Source organism: Nerophis lumbriciformis, linkage group LG37 (assembly GCF_033978685.3).
Source record: "Nerophis lumbriciformis linkage group LG37, RoL_Nlum_v2.1, whole genome shotgun sequence".
Lineage (NCBI taxonomy): Eukaryota > Metazoa > Chordata > Actinopteri > Syngnathiformes > Syngnathidae > Nerophis > Nerophis lumbriciformis.
The window spans coordinates 12706527-12725541 of NC_084584.2; the positions used below are offsets into that span (position 1 = coordinate 12706527).

Consider the following 19015-nt stretch of genomic DNA (forward strand, 5'->3'; position numbering starts at 1 on the left):
TACATTAATAATGGTTTTATATTATTGATATTGTACATTAATAGTTATACTTTAATAATAGTGCACATTAATAGTTGTACTTTAATAATAGTTGTACATTAATAATAGTGTACATCATTAGTTGTCCATTAATAATAGTGCACATTAATAGTGTTTCTCAATAATAGTGTACATTAATAATAGTGCACATAATAGTTGTACATTAATAATAGTGCACATAATAGTCGTACATCAATAATACTGCACACAATAGTTGTACTATAATAATAGTTGTACATTAATAATAATGTACATTAATAGTGTACATTAATAATAGCTCATATTAATAGTTGTACATTAATAATAGTGCACATTATAGTGTTTCTCAATAATAGTGTACATTAATAGTTGTACATTAATAATAGTGCACATAATAGTTGTACATTAATAATAGTGCACAATAATAGTTGTACAGTAATAATGGTTGTGTATTATTGATAGTGCACATTAATAGTTGTACTTTAATAATAGTGCACAGTAATAGTTGTACATTAATAATAGTGCACATAATAGTTGTACATTAATAATGGTTGTATATTATTGATAGTGCACATTAATAGTTGTACTTTAATAATAGTGCACAGTAATAGTTGTACATTAATAATAGTGCACATAATAGTTGGACATTAATAATAATGTACATTAATAGTTGTACATTAATAATAGTGCACAGTAATAGTTGTACAGTAATAATGGTTGTATATTAATAAGAGTGCACATTAATAGTTGTACATTAATAATGGTTGTATATTATTGATATTGTACATTAATAGTTGTACTTTAATAATAGTGCACATTAATAGCTGTACATTAATAATAGTTGTCCATTAATAATAGTGTACATCAATAGTTGTACATTAATAATAGTGCACATTAATAGTGTTTCTCAATAATAGTGTACATTAATTATAGTGCACGTAATAGTTGTACATTAATAATAGTGCACGTAATAGTTGTACATTAATAATAGTGCACATAATAGTTGTACATTAATAATAGTGCACATAATAGTCGTACATCAATAATAGTGCACATAATAGTTGTACATTAATAATAGTGCACATAAATAGTTGTACATTAATAATAGTGCACATTAATAGTTGTATATTAATAAAAGTCTACATTAATAGTTGTACATTATAATGGTTTTATATTATTGATAGTGTACATTAATAGTTGTACTTTAATAATAGTGCACATTAATAGTTGTACATTAATACTTGTACTTTAATAATAGTGCACATTAATAGTTGTACATTAATAATAGTACACATTAATAGCTGTACATTAATGATAGTGCACAATAATAGTAGCACATTAATAATGGTTGTATATTAATACAAGTCTACATTAATAGTTGTACATTAATAATTGTTTTATATTATTGATAGTGTACATTATTAGTTGTACTTTAATAATAATGCACATTAATAGTTGTACATTAATAATAGTTGTACATTAATAATAGTGTACATCAATAGTTGTACATTAATAATAGTGCACATTAATAGTGTTTCTCAACAGTAGTGTACATTAATAATAGTGCACATAATAGTTGCACATTAATAATAGTGCACATAATAGTTGTACATTAATAATAATTGTACATTAATAACAGTGTACATCAATAGTTGTACATTAATAATAGTGCACATTAATAGTGTTTCTCAATAATAGTGTACATTAATAATAGTGCACATAATAGTTGCACATCAATAGTTGTACATTAATAATAGTGCACATTAATAGTGTTTCGCAATAATAGTGTACATTAATAATAGTGCACATAATAGTTGCACATTAATAATAGTGCACATAATAGTTGTACATTAATAATAGTGCACATAATAGTCGTACATCAATAATAGTGCACATAATAGTTGTACATTAATAATAGTGCACATAATAGTTGTACATTAATAATAGTGCACATAATAGTCGGACATCAATAATACTGCACACAATAGTTGTACATTAATAAGAGTGTACATTAATAGTTGTACATTAATAATAGTGCACATTAATAGTTGTACATTAATAATAGTGCAGACACATTTTCTTCTCTCAATGTGGCCCCCTGAGTCAAAATATTTGCGAACCTGCATCTTCAAAAGGTGACTTCCAAAACGGCCGCCCGTGGGAGCTTTATGGACACTGAGAAATTCCCGAGTCCTCTCCCTTCGGTCGGTCAGTGTTAATGGCTGTCTTTTGCTGTGGCAGGCCCATCTTCCAGAGATCAAGGTCCACGCCTACTTTGCCCCGGTCACGCCCCCTCCCTCGGTGCACGGAGGCGGCCAGCGTCTGTGCCGCTGCTGCATCATCCTCTGACAGTGGAGGGCCAGGGGGGGCCACCTGTGCCTGCAGGTGCTGCTGCTCTGAAAGGAAAGGAGGGGGCTGGACCCGACTCCACGACACACCCCTTTTTCATCCCCCCCCCACCAAACACCCACCCCCGTCAGCTCACCAGCGTGGAGGGACAAGAAGGACGGACAGACTCTGGCTTCCTCTCGGACAAAAAAAGGCTTCTCTCGGCCGGACTGCAGCGCCACGTCTCAAAGTAAAAGTAGGCTTTTTTTCTCTTCTGGGACGGCGATGGCGTGAGCCATCTCGCCACTCGTCCAGCCCCTGTGTGGCGTGCAAGGAAACAGGAAGTAGACAAAGGGACCATGTGACATAGGTGTTATGGGTGGGACTCTTTGGGCACCGAACCATTCCATCCGATTCCGATTCCTGCGGTGACGATTCCATTCAACACGATTCTTGCAATGTATTATTTGCTATAATAATAATAATGAAACTTTTTTAAAACAGGTTACAAGTTTAAAAAAAAAAACTTCTTGTTGCATGGAGATGGCTTGAACACATATTTTTAAATATATATTTATATATGCACAGATATGTACTATATATATATATATATATATATATGTCTGTGTGTGTATATATATATGTATGTATATATGTATGTATGTTTGTATATATGTGTATATGTATGTATATATATTAAAGTTAAAGTACCAATGATTGTCACACACACACTAGGTGTGGCGAAATTATTCTCTGCATTTGACCCATCACCCCCTGGTAGGTGAGGGGAGCAGTGGGCAGCAGCGGTGGCCACGCCCAGGAATAATTTTTGGTGATATATATATATATATATATGTGTGTATAAATATACATATATATATATATATATATATATATATATATATATGTGTATATATATATATATGTGTATATATATTTATATGTATGTATATGTGTGTGTGTGTATGTATATATATATATATATATATATGGATGTATATGTATGGATGTATGTATGTATATATATATATATATATGTTTGTGTATATATATATGTATGTGTATATATATATGTATGTATATATATTTATATGTATGTATATATGTGTGTGTATATATGTATATGTATTTATGTATGTATATATATGGATGTATATATGTATATATACAGTATGTATGTATGTATGTATATATATGTATATATGTATGTATATGTACATATGTATATATGTATGTATGTATGTATATATGTATGTATATGTACATATGTATGTATGTGTATATATGTATGTATATATGTATGTATGTATATATGTATGTACATATATATATGTATGTATATATGTATGTGTATATGTATGTATATATATACACAGTATATCTATATGTATGTGTATATGTATGTATGTATATACAGTATATCTATATGTATATATATGTATGTATGTATGTGTATGTACAGTATATATATATATATATGTCTATAAGTATATATATATGTATATGTATATATATATGTATGTATATATATATCTATATGTATGTATATATATAGATATATATATCTTTATGTATGCATATATATATGTATATATATATGTATGTGTGTGTATATATGTTTATACATCTATATATATATATATATATATATATATATATATATATATATATATATCAAATGATATATAATTTTCAAAAATCAATTTAAAAATAGATTCTATATACATAAATAATTATATATGTTTGTTTATAAGTGTATATGTATGTATGTATATATATATATATATGTATGTTTATAAGTGTATATATATATATATATATATATATATCAAATTATATATAATTTTCAAAAATCAATTAAAAATAGATTCTATATACATAAATAAATATATATGTATGTATATATATGTATGTATGTATATATGTATGTATATATATGTATGTATGTATATATGTGTATATATATATATATATGGGTGTATATATATATATATATATATATATATATATATATATATTATATATTTTTGAAAATTGTTAATCAATTTAGAATCGGGGTGAATAAGAATCACGATTCGGATGTGAATCGATTTATTTATTTTTTGCCCCAAAAAACTTTTTTTTTTTTAAATATATATATAATTTTATTTTTTTTATCAATTTTTTAAAATGATGAATCAATTTAGAATCTAGATTAATAAGAATTGCGATTTGAATGTGAATTTATTTTTTTTTGTGCACCCAAATACTATATATTAAAAATAAAAAATGTTTTTGAATATATTTAAAAATAATAATATTCATTAATTTATGAAGATTATGAATCGATTTAGAATCTAGGTGATAATTTATTTTATAATTATAATTTTTTTAATGAATCGATATTTTTGTGCACCGCCAAAAAGTTGTTTTTTGGGTTTTTTTTAAAGACATTTTTTAATGTGATGAATTGATTTAGAATATGTGTATATATATGCATATATGTGTATATATATGCATATATATGCATATATATATATATATATATATATATATATATATATATATTTGTATATATATATGCATTTATTTGTGTATATGTATATAGTCATCTATGTGCATATATATGTGTATATATATGCATATATATATATATTCATATATATATGTATATATATGAATATATATGTATGTATATATATGCGTATACATATGTGTATATACATATATATACACATATGTATACTTTTTCTTTTTTATGAATCGATTTAGAATCTGGATGAATGAGAATCGGGATTCGGATGCGAATCCTTTAATATTTGTACAGAAAATGTTTTTGCAACGCGAAAAAAATGACGCCCAACTGAGGTCGGCCCAACAAAAAACAGTGTTTTTTCTGTGAGATCACAGGGGAGAGATTTGAGTCTGGAAAGGGAAAAGACCCACAATGTTTGCCAGGTGTTACCATGACAGCAGCCGTGTGCACGCGCTTCTATTTGAGCATTTGTTTAGGTCCTGCTGAGGTGGGTGGATGAGTGCACTCTCATGGCAAAGTATGAGATGAGCAGTCGGGACTGAAAGCAGCTTTTCTCTGATAATCACACAAAGTCCTGGCATTTGACAAACAAGTGACTCGCATCCCTGTTTTGACTTCATCTTTCCGTCTTGCCCCGGACAACGGACTACTGTGTAGTGCGAAGAGACTTCCGGCAGGATTATGGACGCAGTGAAACAAAGAGAAAACAGCTGTGACGCCAGCGCCCTCCCCTGGACAACTCTTCCAACACTTTTGTGTTTGACAAAATCAACAGATGGGTCAATAAAATTCAGCAACCATGAAAAGTTTTTTTTGTTTGTTTGGCTGCTAGTTCTATGAATTTGACTAGTATATATATATATATATATATATATATATATATATATATATATATATATATATTTTCATACGGTGGATTTTACTGTAAAGAAATGGCAAAACAGTCACCATCTTTTTACTGTATATTATACACTTTTTTTCATTTTACAACATAAATGGAAAAAACAGAATCACTTTTTTTTTTTATTCTGGCAATTGAGCTGACATTTTTTTTTATTGTAAAAAATTTACTGTTTTTCCATTTACAACACAGGTGTCAAACTTAAGGCTCCGGGGGCCATATCTGGCCCGCCACATTATCTTATATGGCACGCGAATGCCTGGAAATAATACGGCAATAATATTTTCTTAATAAATATATTCATTTTTATCTTTTTGACAAAAATCTATTATATATATATATATATATATATATATATATACTGTATGTATATGTATATATATATATATACTGTATGTGTATATATATATACATAACATACTGTACATATACATATATATACATGCATATATATATGTATGTATGTATATGTATGTATATATATATATATGTCTATATATGTATGTATATATATATATATGTCTATATATGTATATATATATGTCTGTATATGTATATATATGTATGTATATATACACACACACACTTATATTTATATATATATATATACTGTATATATATGTATGTATATATACACATATACTGTTTATATATATATGTATATATATATGTCTGTATATATGTATGTATATATACACATATATACAATATATATACACATACACACCAGTATATATATGTACTGCATGAAGTCACATATTTCTTAAACTTCAATAATATCCAATATTGCAACAAAAATAAAACAATTTAATTAATGAATTAATATCCTCTCCAAACATCAATCGAAGCACCTTTTTTTTTTTGTTAAAATTAATACTCACGATTTTAAGTCCATTAAATTGTACATTGAAATAATTACAGTAAAATTCATGGTGTTTTTTTTATAGCATTTTAATGTAAATTAAAGAAAACTCTACCACTCTATTTTTATAGTAAATTATTATTTAGCTGCCTTTTTTTTTAACCATAATTTTTACGGTGTCTTCCTGTAAATGGAAAAAAAGTATCAAGGTTAAAAAAATTTATGTACTGCATGACATTGCATATAGTTTAAACTTTAATAGTATCCAATATTGCAACAAATATAACTTTACCATACTTTCCAAATGTTCTTGTGTTAAAATAAAATTAAATACTTATGATTTTAAAGCAAGGTATCCATCAAATTGTACATTGTAAAAATGTATATTCATGGTGGTTTTTACAGCATTTTACTGTAAGTTGAAAAAACCTTTACCACTTTTTTTTTTTTACACTAAATTCTGTCAACTAAGCTGCCTTTTTTTTTTCTTACAGTAAAATCTACAGTTCTTTTTTTTTTTTTTACAGTGTATTACTGTAAATGGAAAAACGGTACCACATTTTTCATGGTATAAAAAGGCCTGAATAAAAACAAAAGTGTTACTGGTTTTCCATTTACAGTAATATGTTGTAAAAAAAAAACAAAAAAAAAACACTGTATATTTTTACAGTAAATTACAGATTTTTTTTTAAACTGTAAAATCTATGTTAAAAAAATATAGAATAAGAAAATACGTCGGCAAATTCATATATTATCCACTGTTACGTGGCAGCAATAACTGCGATGCGACACCCCTGATTTACAGTAATACACCGTAAAAACAACTGTATATTTTACGGTAAAAATAACCCAAATCGGCAGCTCAGTTGACATAATTATGCAGTCGAGTTATTTTCAATTTACAGTAATGAGCTGTAAAAATAATGTACATTTGACCGTAAAATCTATTGTAATTTTTACAGTATACAATTGGATGGATAACTAATGTCATGTCAACTAATGACCGATAGGTGGCGACAAAGATCCGTGTAGACTGTAGACACGCCCACATATGATTTGTTAACTGTTTTATGTTGCAGTTTACTGTTCTGCTCACATTGTCACTGTAGCATTTAGTTGTTGTTTTTTTATTATCAAAACCTTTATTTATAATTTACAACATTTACATACAATCAAAGAAATAATAATATAAATAAAATAAAATAAATAAAATGTACAAAAACAGTACAAAGCAGCGCCAGGGGGTTGTAAACTCAATAAAGTCACTAAAATAGAATGCGAAATATATCCATCCATCTCTCTTCCGCTTACCCGAGGTCGGGTCGCGGGGGCAGCAGCCTAAGCAGAGGAGCCCAGACTTCTCTCTCCCAAGAAAAAAATAAAATAAAATAAAATAACAATTAAAAAAAAATAAAAAATAAAATATATATATATATATATATATATATGTATGCAAAATATATATATGTAACAAAATGTAAAGCCATAGGCTCACACAAGTTGTGAATAATATAAATACAGTCTATTATACAGCATTATTCACATGTGAATAATATAAATACATTGTATTATACAACAATATTCACATGTGAATAATATAAATACAGTGTATTATACAGCATTATTCACATGTGAATAATATAAATACAGTCTATTATACAGCATTATTCACATGTGAATAATATAAATACAGTCTATTATACAGCATTATTCACATGTGAATAATATAAATGCAGTCTATTATACAGCATTATTCACATGTGAATAATATAGATACAGTCTATTATACAGCATTATTCACATGTGAATAATATAAATACAGTCTATTATACAGCATTATTCACATGTGAATAATACAAATGCAGTCTATTATACAGCATTATTCACATGTGAATAATATAAATACAGTCTATTATACAGCATTATTCACATGTGAATAATATAAATACAGTCTATTATACAGCATTATTCACATGTGAATAATATAAATACAGTCTATTATACAGCAGTATTCACACGTGAACAACATAAATACAGTCTATTATGCAGAATTATTCACATGTGAATAATATAAATACAGTCTATTATACAGCATTATTCACATGTGATTAATATAAATACAGTCTATTATGCAGTATTATTCACACTATTATTCAGTCCAGCATTCTGTTTTTGTTTACCTTGTCGCAAGTTCAGTGTTGCTTTTGTTTTGCATAGCCTTCCCTAAGCTTCAGTGCCTTTTCCTTTCGCTTTTGTTCATATTTGGTTTAATCATTGCATACCGTTTTACCTGCACACCGCTGTGCTCTGCATATTGGGATCTCGACAAATCATCCTCGACGCGTTCCGACATCTACAAAGCAATGAACTATCTGCTGCCACCTACTGACGTGGAGTATTAATAACATGGTTAACCTGCCAAGCTCTACACAGCACAGACACTCGTTAACGGCACATTATTTACAGATTATAATTATTGATTTGGAAAAAAATATTTTTTGGGACCAATTAGGTGAAGTTGCAAAATTTCCCACGGCACACCAGACAATATATCGCGGCACATTGGTTGAAAAACACTGCTCTAAACCAGTGTTTTCAACCACTGAGATACAGTCTAGTGTGCCGTGGGAGATTGTCTAATTTCACCTATTTGGGTTAAAAATATTTTTTGCAAAGCAGTAATTATAGTCTGCAAATGATGTGTTGTTGTTGAGTGTCGGCAGAGTAACCGTGTAATACTCTTCTATATCAGTAGGTGGTAGCCGTTAGCTAATTGCTTTGTAGGTGTCGGAAACAGCGGGAGGCAGTGTGCAGGTAAAAAGGTATCTAATGCTTAAACCAAAAATAAACAAAAGGTGAGTGCCCCTAAGAAAAGGCATTGAAGCTTAGGGAAGGCTATGTAGAACGAAACTAAAACTGAACTGGCTACAAAGTCAACAAAAACAGAATGCTGGACGACAGCAAAGACTTACTGCGGAGCAAAGACGGCGTCCACAAAGTACATCCGAACATGACATGACAATCGACAATGTCCCCACAAAGAAGGATAAAAACAACTGAAATATCCTTGATTGCTAAAACAAAGTAGATGCGGGAAATATCGCTCAAAGGAAGACATGACACTGCTCCAGGAAAATACCAAAAAAAGAGGAAAAGCCACCAAAATAGGAGCGCAAGACAAGAACTAAAAGACTACACACAGGAAAACAGCAAAAAACTCTAAATAAGTCAGGGTGTGACGTGACAGGGGGTGACGGTACACCTACTTTGAGACAAGAGCTATAGTGATTATAGCTTGGTTATGCTTTAAAGTCATATCCAACAATTGCGACAACGATTGTTTACTGTCAACTGAGTTTCATTTTTTAATGAAACCCCTTCACTGGCTTCCTGTTCCACTCAGGATTGAATTCAAAGTCTCCCTACTAACCCACCAGTGCCTCCATGGAAATGCCTCAAAGAACTACTCACCCCCAAATCCTCCACACGACACCTCCGCTAACCTCCTCCAACCTCCGAGGACAAAGCTACGAACAATGGGAGACCGGGCTTTCTGCTCCGCCGCTCCCAGTCTGTGGAACGCTCTCCCTGACCACCTGAGGGCACCACAGACTGTAGATGCTTTTAAAAAAAGCTTAAAAACCCTTCTTTTTAAAAAAGCCTCTTTTTTTTTTTTTTTTTAGATATATGCATACTAGTTTTAGCTAAGTCCGAGTCCATGGTTCTCGCCCGGAAAAGGGTGGAGTGCCATCTCCGGGTTGGGGAGGAGATCTTGCCCCAAGTGGAGGAGTTCAAATTCCTCGGAGTCTTGTTCACGAGTGAGGGAAGAGTGGATCGTGAGATCGACAGGCGGATCGGTGTGGCGTCTTCAGTAATGCGGATGCTGTATCGATCCATTGTGGTGAAGAAGGAGCTGAGCCGGAAGGCAAAGCTCTCAATTTACCGGTCGATCTACGTTCCCATCCTCACCTATGGTCATGAGCTTTGGGTTATGACCGAAAGGACAAGATCACGGGTACAAGCGGCCAAAATGAGTTTCCTCCGCTGGGTGGCGGGGCTCTCCCTTAGAGATAGGGTGAGAATCTCTGCCATCCGGGGGGAGCTCAAAGTAAAGCCGCTGCTCCTCCACATGGAGAGGAGCCAGATGAGGTGGTTCGGGCATCTGGTCAGGATGCCACCTGAACGCCTCCCTAGGGAGGTGTTTAGGGCACGTCCGACCGGTAGGAGGCCGCGGGGAAGACCCAGGACACGTTGGGAAGACTATGTCTCCAGGCTGGCCTGGGAACGCCTCAGGGTCCCACAGGAAGAGCTGGACGAAGTGGCTGGGGAGAGGGAAGTCTGGGCTTCCCTGCTTAGGCTGCTGCCCCCGCGACCCGACCTCGGATAAGCGGAAGAAGATGGATGGATGGATGGATGGATGGATATCTTTTTATTTTTATTTTTTTTAATACACTGTAGCACTTTGAGGTTGTTTACTCAATGTAAAGTGCTTTTTACAAATAAAATCTATTATTTGTATTATTATTTCTGCTGGTGGTGTGCCTCCGGATTTTTTCAAAGCAAAAAATGTGCCTTGGCTCAAAAAAGGTTGAAAAACTCTGGTTTAAGTGAGTTATTTTTAATCAGGCGTTATGCTCGGGCAGCTGTGCGGTGGCTGAGGACCCCCCCCCCAAGCTTCCAGCGGTTGATGCTGGGCTTGAATACATTCTCCCGCGGCACCGCGCCACTTCACACCGCCTGTACGCAGCTCTGGTAATATTCCCGTCGGAAGTAGTCGCCTATTCCCCGCAGGACCAGAGCGAAGTGCCGGCTAAACTCCTCCAGCTGGCATCTTCGAAGACTTTCCGGTGCGGTGGTGATGGAATAAGAAACGCTGAGTCGGGAAAGCTCGGCGCCAAAGGCCCCGAAGCTAAGCTAGCATTGTTTGCTAACTAGCCGGCTAGCATAACACATCGCGATTAAAATAAAAAATATTTTTTTGTTTTTCTTTTTCTTTTTGACGCCGACTTTACGCGACAACCGCTCGTTTTTTGTTTTTTTTGCACTTTGTGTGAGTTTGTTGTGTTTTTGTAGCTGAGAAAGTCCACTTGTGAACTAGCGAGGGGCTCATGTGAGGTCTTTTATCGGCCAGAGAGATGACGGCGGACTAGTCAGCGAGACGGACTCCAGACGTTCTTCCAGACCCCGCAGGACTTGATTTAAAACCTTCCCCCGGGTTTCTCTCCCCTGTCCCGCTATCTGCTGGCCGCGCGCCCCCCCCTGACGGCTGTCCGATGGAGGACCATGACAACATGGACTATTTCTACCAGCAGGTGTTGCAGAAAGATGTCAGTCGCAGGTTGCAGGTCGGCCAAGACTTCATCGACTACCTGAGGGACCCCAGTCGTTCCACGGACGTGGAGCAGGACAAGTCCCGGCTGGACAAGACCGTGGACGAGCTGACGGGATGGGTCAACTCCAGCAACTTCAAGGTGGGTGCGAATGTCTTCGTTTTGACTCCCGGGTTGACGATTCGATTCAGAATCGATCCTCAATTCAACATGATTCTCCATTCAACACGATTCTCAGGCAGGGTACACCCTGGACAAGTCGCCACCTCATCACAGTGCAGATACATATCTTAATTATAAAGATATAGAATTAGTAGGGCTGTGAATCTTTGGGTGTCCCACGATTCGATTCAAAATCGATTTTTTTTCGATTCAACACGATTCTCGATTAAAAAACGATATTTGTCCGATTCTAAATGATTCTCTGTTCATTCAATACATAGGATTTCAGCAGGATCTACCCCAGTCTGCTGACATGCAAGCAGAGTAGTAGTTTTTTGTAAAACGCTTTTAAAATTGTAAAGGATAATGTTTTATCAACTGATTGCAATAATGTACATTTGTTTTAACTTTTAAATGAACCAAAAATATGACTTGTTTTATCTTTGTGAAAATATTGGACACTGTGTGTTGTCAAGCTTATGAGATGTGATGCAAGTGTAAGCCACTGTGACACTATTGTTCTTTTTTTTATAAATGTCTAATGATAATGTGAATGAGGGATTTTTAATCACTGCTATGTTGAAATTGTAACTAATATTGATACTGTTGTTGATAATATTCATTTTTGTTTCACTACTTTTGGTTTGTTCTGTGTCGTGTTTGTGTCCCCTCTCAATTGCTCTGTTTATTGCAGTTCTGAGTGTTGCTGGGTCGGGTTTGGTTTTGGAATTGGATTGCATTGTTATGGTATTGCTGTGTATTGTTTTGTTGGATTGATTCATTTAAAAAAAATAAAAAAAGAGATTTTTTAAAAATGAGAATCGATTCTGAATCGCACAACCAGAGAATCGCGATTCGAATCGATTTTTCCCCACACCCCTAATAATTACACCATTTTTTATTCAATTTCGATTCATAATTGTCAAAATTATTTTAAGAAAAACAATATTTTATATGAATATATATATTAGGGCTGTGAATCTTTGGGTGCCACACGATTCGATTTTTGGAAACCTAATCGTTACAGATCGTTCTCGATTCAAAATCAATACTTTTTAATAACATTGGGTGCCATTCCTCCATAAAATAGATACTCATCTCTGATATATTTCTATATTACTTAAAATAAAACTGATTGTGTTTAATAAAATGGTACCCTAACATTGAATAAAGGGGCTGGACAGGACGAATTTAAATAAATAAATACATGTAAAAATAGATTTAAAATTTTTCTTACTCAATTAGCAATCGTTACAAATAAGAATTGCGATTAATTCAAAAGTAAATTTTTTGGCACTCCAGAGTCCATATATATATGTATGTCTATGTGTATATGCATGTGTGTATGTATTAGGGCTGGGCGAAATGGCCTTTTATGAATATCTCGATATTTTTAGGCCATGTCACGATACACGATATATATCGCAGTATTTTGCCTTAGCCTTGAATGAACACTTGATGCATATAATCACAGCAGTATGATGATTCTATGTGTCTACATTAAAACATTCTTCTTCATACTGCATTAATATATGCTACTTTTAAACTTTCATGCAGAGAGGGTAATCACAACTAAGTCAATTTAGCAAAAGTGTATTTATTAAAGAGTTATTAAGCAGTGGCACAAACATTCATGTCATTTCAAAACAGAAAGTGCAAGATTGTCAGAGTCATTTTAAAACAAGCGATTAGTGCACTTTTGTGCATGATGTCACTAAGATGACATATCAAAACTAAATTAAAGTGCACTTTCTGTACAGAACGCCACTACAATAGTTTAAAACAAATAAAGTGCACTTTTGTGCATGATGTCACACAAGATATTTCAATAAGTGTCAAATAAAAATGAGCTGCATAATAGGAAATCAAATATTGTATGTCCTTCGCTATGTTGTAGGTTCCTGCGGACGTTATTTCCTTCTGTTGTTGACAAATTTTTTCATATGGTGTTGATCTGGAAATGGTTGCTTCGACATTTTGTGGGTGTGGCGCCGAACAGAGATGTTGACATGCGGAGTTTCAAGCACTCTTCATTTTCTAGCGGGTGACTTTTCAAATGATGCTACATATTAGCAGTAATGCTACTTTTTGTAACAACGCTTTTGCCGCATACTTGTTCGACATCTTCCCGCGTGAAGCCAAACCACCGCCAGACGATGGACCCCATGCTGTTTTTCTTGGGAATTAATTCCTCTATTTGTTATCAGATTCGCACCTTCTCTCCCTCGTATTATCACTCGCACCGCTAGCACCACAGCTAATGTTACCCATTCTGCTACCTCTCTGTTTTATGGCTCTGTGAGAAGGAGAGACAAGAAAGAGTGAGAACAGCCTGTAGTGTAATACCCGCAGCTAAAAGCAACTGCGTGAGAACGTATACTCCAATACTCACGATATAGTCATTTTCTATATCGCACAGAGACAAACCCGCGATATATCGAGCATATTCGATATATCGCCCAGCCCTAGTATGTATATATGTATATGTATGCATTTGTGTATATATGTATATACATTTGTGTATATGTATGTATATACATTTATATATATGTATGTATATACATATGTGTATATATGTATGTATATATGTATTTTTATGTGTGTGTGTGTGTGTGTGTATATATATCTATATATCCCCACATCCACAAAACCTGTAACTTTAAAAAAAAAGTTTAATCATTATTACTATACCAAATAATAAATTGCGAGAATTGTGTTGAATTTTTCTTTCTTAAATACATCCATCCATTTCCTACCGCTTGTCCCTTTCGGGGTCGCGGGCGGTGCTGGAGCCTATCTCAGCTGCATTCGGGCGGAAGGCGGGGTACACCCTGGACAAGTGGCCACCTCATCACAGGGCCAACACAGATAGACAGACAACATTCACATTCACACACTAGGGACCATTTAGTGTTGCCAATCAACTCGATTTTTGAAACGAGGGACAAGCGGTAGAAAATGGATGGATGGATGAATCAAATTAGAATCAGGATGGCGAAGACTCGCGGTCCGGATGTGAATTGATTTTTTTGTGCACCCTGAGGACGTTGTAGTGATTTTCTGCTCAGCTTCCTGCTTGACTTAAGTGCTGCCAAGGGCAATGCTGTTTAACGTCTTCACATGCTATATTCAAATATATTAACATGCTAAATTAAAATATATTAACATGCAACATTTAAATATATTACCATGCTAAATGTAAATATATTAACATCCATCCATCCATTTTCTACTGCATGTCCCTTTCGGGGTCGCGGGGGGTGCTTGCTAAATTAAAATGAATTAACATGCTTCCACCAGAATAAGTGAATATGAGTCGATTTTTCCCGTTCATATTTTGTGCCGTGTTTCCTGTTTTGAGCAAGCAGATTCATTTTCTATTCATGCCTTCAATTAAACATGTGATATATTCTTTTTCCTGGGCGGGGGGTCTAAAATTGTTCTCTGCGGGGGAACCTTTGTCAGGACTGAAGGGGCACTGTCTAGGGTGGGGGAGGGTCAGAGTAGCATTTTATTTATGCATACGACGTCTGCATCCTGCCCTCTATCTGTTTGTATTTGTACTAATGTGCCATATAAAACCTCAGAGACTGGAAAATGTTGCTTTTTGCCAAACAAACATGGTCGGCAGTTAAAGCATTCCCTCCCATTCAGTCGAGAAATTGGATCCTTCCTGTCCCCTTTTGCATCGACTAATGTTGTCTGCATTGATTTGTGTCTGTATCGTGGTGCAATACATGATTTTTGATCTCAAGTAGTTGCATATTTTGTTCTTTTTAAGCATAATTTCACAACGTTCGCTTTTCCCTCCGACAACAACACTACTAATCATCACAGACTTTATGAGAGACAACAAAGACTACTTTGGGACAAATGATGATCCATAACCTTATATTTTTGAGCCGGGATATAAGGAGGATGATCTACGAGTTTTCGAAGCTGTGTGCCCAACAGATGCAGCTTTAGTGAAACACTAAGTATCATTTAGCAGTATTGCTAAGTGCTAAACAAGATATTCAAACTATGAACATAATTAAACAATCACTTACTGTACAATGTCTGCTCTCACTGGGATGCCGACTGATGGGATGTTTATCTTCCCATTTAGATGAAGAATGAATCATAATCCTCACGAAGGGTTAAACAAAAAGTACGTAAACAAGTGTCTTTTTTTGTATTTCTCGCTATCTCTGGGTCGAAGTTGGATTGTCAAATACTTTTTCAAATTTTCTTGTAATCGGACCATATTTTCGGTATATTAGATGGACTCTTTACCTGACATGTTTCGACCGTCATCTGCAGTCTTCATCAGAAGGGTCACCTGACCACTGTGACGTGTTGCCTATCAGCTGTTCTTATAGGCGTGGCCAACCGGGCAGACCTTTCAAGTCTACCTGGTTGGGCCCCCACTCCCCCCGCGGCTTGATGGTTAATGGAGGAGGGAGTCCCAGGTATGCGAGAGCATGAATGCTCCATCATCCCGATTGATGGTTTCTTTGGGCCGCTTCCTTACTTCAATTGCCTCGTTAATCCATCGTTTTAATTTGTTACTTTCTGTCCCGATGATTTTGCCGTTGTCCCGGTCCATGATGTGGTTATTTATTTTGCAATGATCTGATATGACTGATTTTAGGATTCCCTGTTTGGATTTTTGTTTTAGGCTTCTTGCAAACCTTCCAGTTGTCTCTTTTTCGCATCCTTTCTGATGTTCTTTCTTCCTTGTGTTGAATGCCCTCCCTGTTTTTCCGATGTATGATTTTTTTTGCATGATTTGGATTATCAAAGTTGACCAATTTCTCGGTTTATGTCCACAACCTATATATACTATCCAGGTGAAATGCAGGATTTATCATTTAGAACAGGGGTGCTCATTACGTCGATCGCGAGCTACCGGTCGATCTCGGCGGGTGTGTCAGTCGATCACCAGCCAGGTATTAAAAAAATAGTCCTAAAAATGAGCGATCATAAATCTTCACTATGACGTCACTTTCGTCACTTGATTGACATTCATGGCACCCGAGGGTCTTCTGAGATGACGCTGGCTGCTGCCAGCTCATTAAAATTACCGACTGGAAGGCGAGAAACACTTTATTTCAACAGACTCTGGCGCCGTACCTGTCGTCAAAACTCCAAAGACCGACTGCACAGTTGCACAGTTGCGCTAACAAAATAAGAGTCAGAAAGCTGGCGTGCGCAAGCTAGCAAGCTACGGAGTTTGCCGACAATGTATTTCTTGTAAAGTGTACACAAAGGAGTACGGAAGCTGGACAAATAAGATGCCAAAAACCAACCACTTTCATGTGGTATTGGACAGAAAGGAGGACTTTTTTTCTCCTCCATTCGAAAATGTGGACATTATCAGCACCACTGTCTGATTCCAATCAATGCAAGTCATCAGAATCAGGTAATACACCAACTTATATTCTTGTCTTCATGAAAGAAAGGAATCTATATGTGTTAAACATGCTTGTATTATCTTTAAACACCTTTAACTTATTAACAATATTAACTATATGTGTTAAACATGCTTGCATTATCTTTAAACACCTTTAACTTATTAACAATATTAACTATATCTGTTAAACATACTTGTATTATCATTAAACACCTTTAATTTTTTAACAATATTAACTATATGTGTTAAACATGCTTGCATTATCATTAAACACCTTTTAACTTGTTAACAAAAACATATATTTCATAAATAAGTAAATATAAATTATATATATGAATGAGATAGATCCCCACGACTTGATCAATTGAAAAGTAGCTCGCCTGCAGAAAAAGTGTGAGCACCCCTGATTTAGAACTACTTTTCACCAACTCCGAGGCGATGCAGCAGCTCACCAGTCAATATAAAGTTAAAGTTAAAGTACCAATGATTGTCACACACACACTAGGTGTGGCGAGATTATTCTCTGCATTTGACCCATCACCCTTGATCACCCCCTGGGAGGTGAGGGGAGCAGTGGGCAGCAGCGGTGGCCGCGCCCGGGAATCATTTTGGTGATTTAACCCCCAATTCCAACCCTTGATGCTGAGTGCCAAGCAGGGAGGTAATGGGTCCCATTTTTATAGTCTTTGGTATGACTCGGCCGGGGTTTGAACTCACAACCTACCGATCTCAGGGCGGACACTCTAACCACTAGGCCACTGAGTAGGTAGCAGCATAAGCTTGTTTTCTTTAGCCTGCCTGTATGTTAACATTAAGCTAGCGGCATAAAAAACAACCTTTAACTTGTATGGTTGATTACATTTTTTGCCAAACTGTATAGTTGATTCAACTTGATTTCTATATGTATGTGTACTTATGTGTACTTTCCTTTATGTGCTTAGTTGTACAGTAGTTTTGTGAAGACTACAATAAACAACCTTAAGTTGGATGTTTTGTTTAATCTAGGGATGTCCCGATCCGATATTTGGATCGGATCGGCTGCTGATATTTGCCAAAAATTGCGTATCGGCAAGGCATGGGAAAATGCCGATCCAGATCCAGTTTTTAAAAAACTCCGGTCCGTGTTTTCGTACGCACCGATTTAAATAATACATGCCACTTTTCTGCTGCTCCGTAATTTCCGTTCCGCATTTTCCAGCACACCTTCAACACATCCACAATTCTCACGCAGTTGCTTTTAGCTGCTGGCATTACACGACAGGCTCTTCTCACTCTGTCCTGTGTCTGTGCTTCTCACAGACAGCAAGCGCACCTTCTTACACACGTCACATACTGTCACGTCATACGTCACATACTGTCATGTCATACGTCACATACGTATACGTCCTCCCAGAGCAGAGAGGTAGCAGCATGGCTAACGTTAGCTGTGATGCTAGCGCAGCCGTGTGACCAACGTTCTCTCTAAGGTGCGCGCTTGTGCAATTTTGCACTGTTTAAGCGTCCT

The 19015-nt window shown here is 34.9% G+C and overlaps 2 protein-coding genes across 22 annotated transcripts in view; both read left to right on the plus strand.

Moving 5' to 3' along the window:
- Nucleotides 1–2517, plus strand: part of fbxl2 (F-box and leucine-rich repeat protein 2) — a 51470-nt gene extending 48953 nt beyond the window's left edge. The window contains exon 13 of one of the 2 annotated variants that reach the window (XM_061930858.1): nucleotides 2260–2517. In XM_061930858.1, the coding sequence (XP_061786842.1) occupies nucleotides 2260–2367 (108 nt within the window). In that variant the 3' untranslated portion in view covers nucleotides 2368–2517. The remainder of the gene's footprint in view (nucleotides 1–2259) is intronic. The other variant, XM_061930859.1, reaches the window with a different exon arrangement.
- Nucleotides 2518–11345: 8828 nt separating this feature from the next.
- clasp2 (cytoplasmic linker associated protein 2) overlaps nucleotides 11346–19015 on the plus strand; it is a 181597-nt gene continuing 173927 nt past the window's right edge. For all 20 annotated transcript variants that reach the window (XM_061931367.1, XM_061931376.1, XM_061931368.1 and 17 more), the window contains exon 1: nucleotides 11346–12095. In XM_061931367.1, coding sequence (XP_061787351.1) covers nucleotides 11898–12095 — 198 coding nt within the window. In that variant the 5' untranslated portion in view covers nucleotides 11346–11897. The remainder of the gene's footprint in view (nucleotides 12096–19015) is intronic.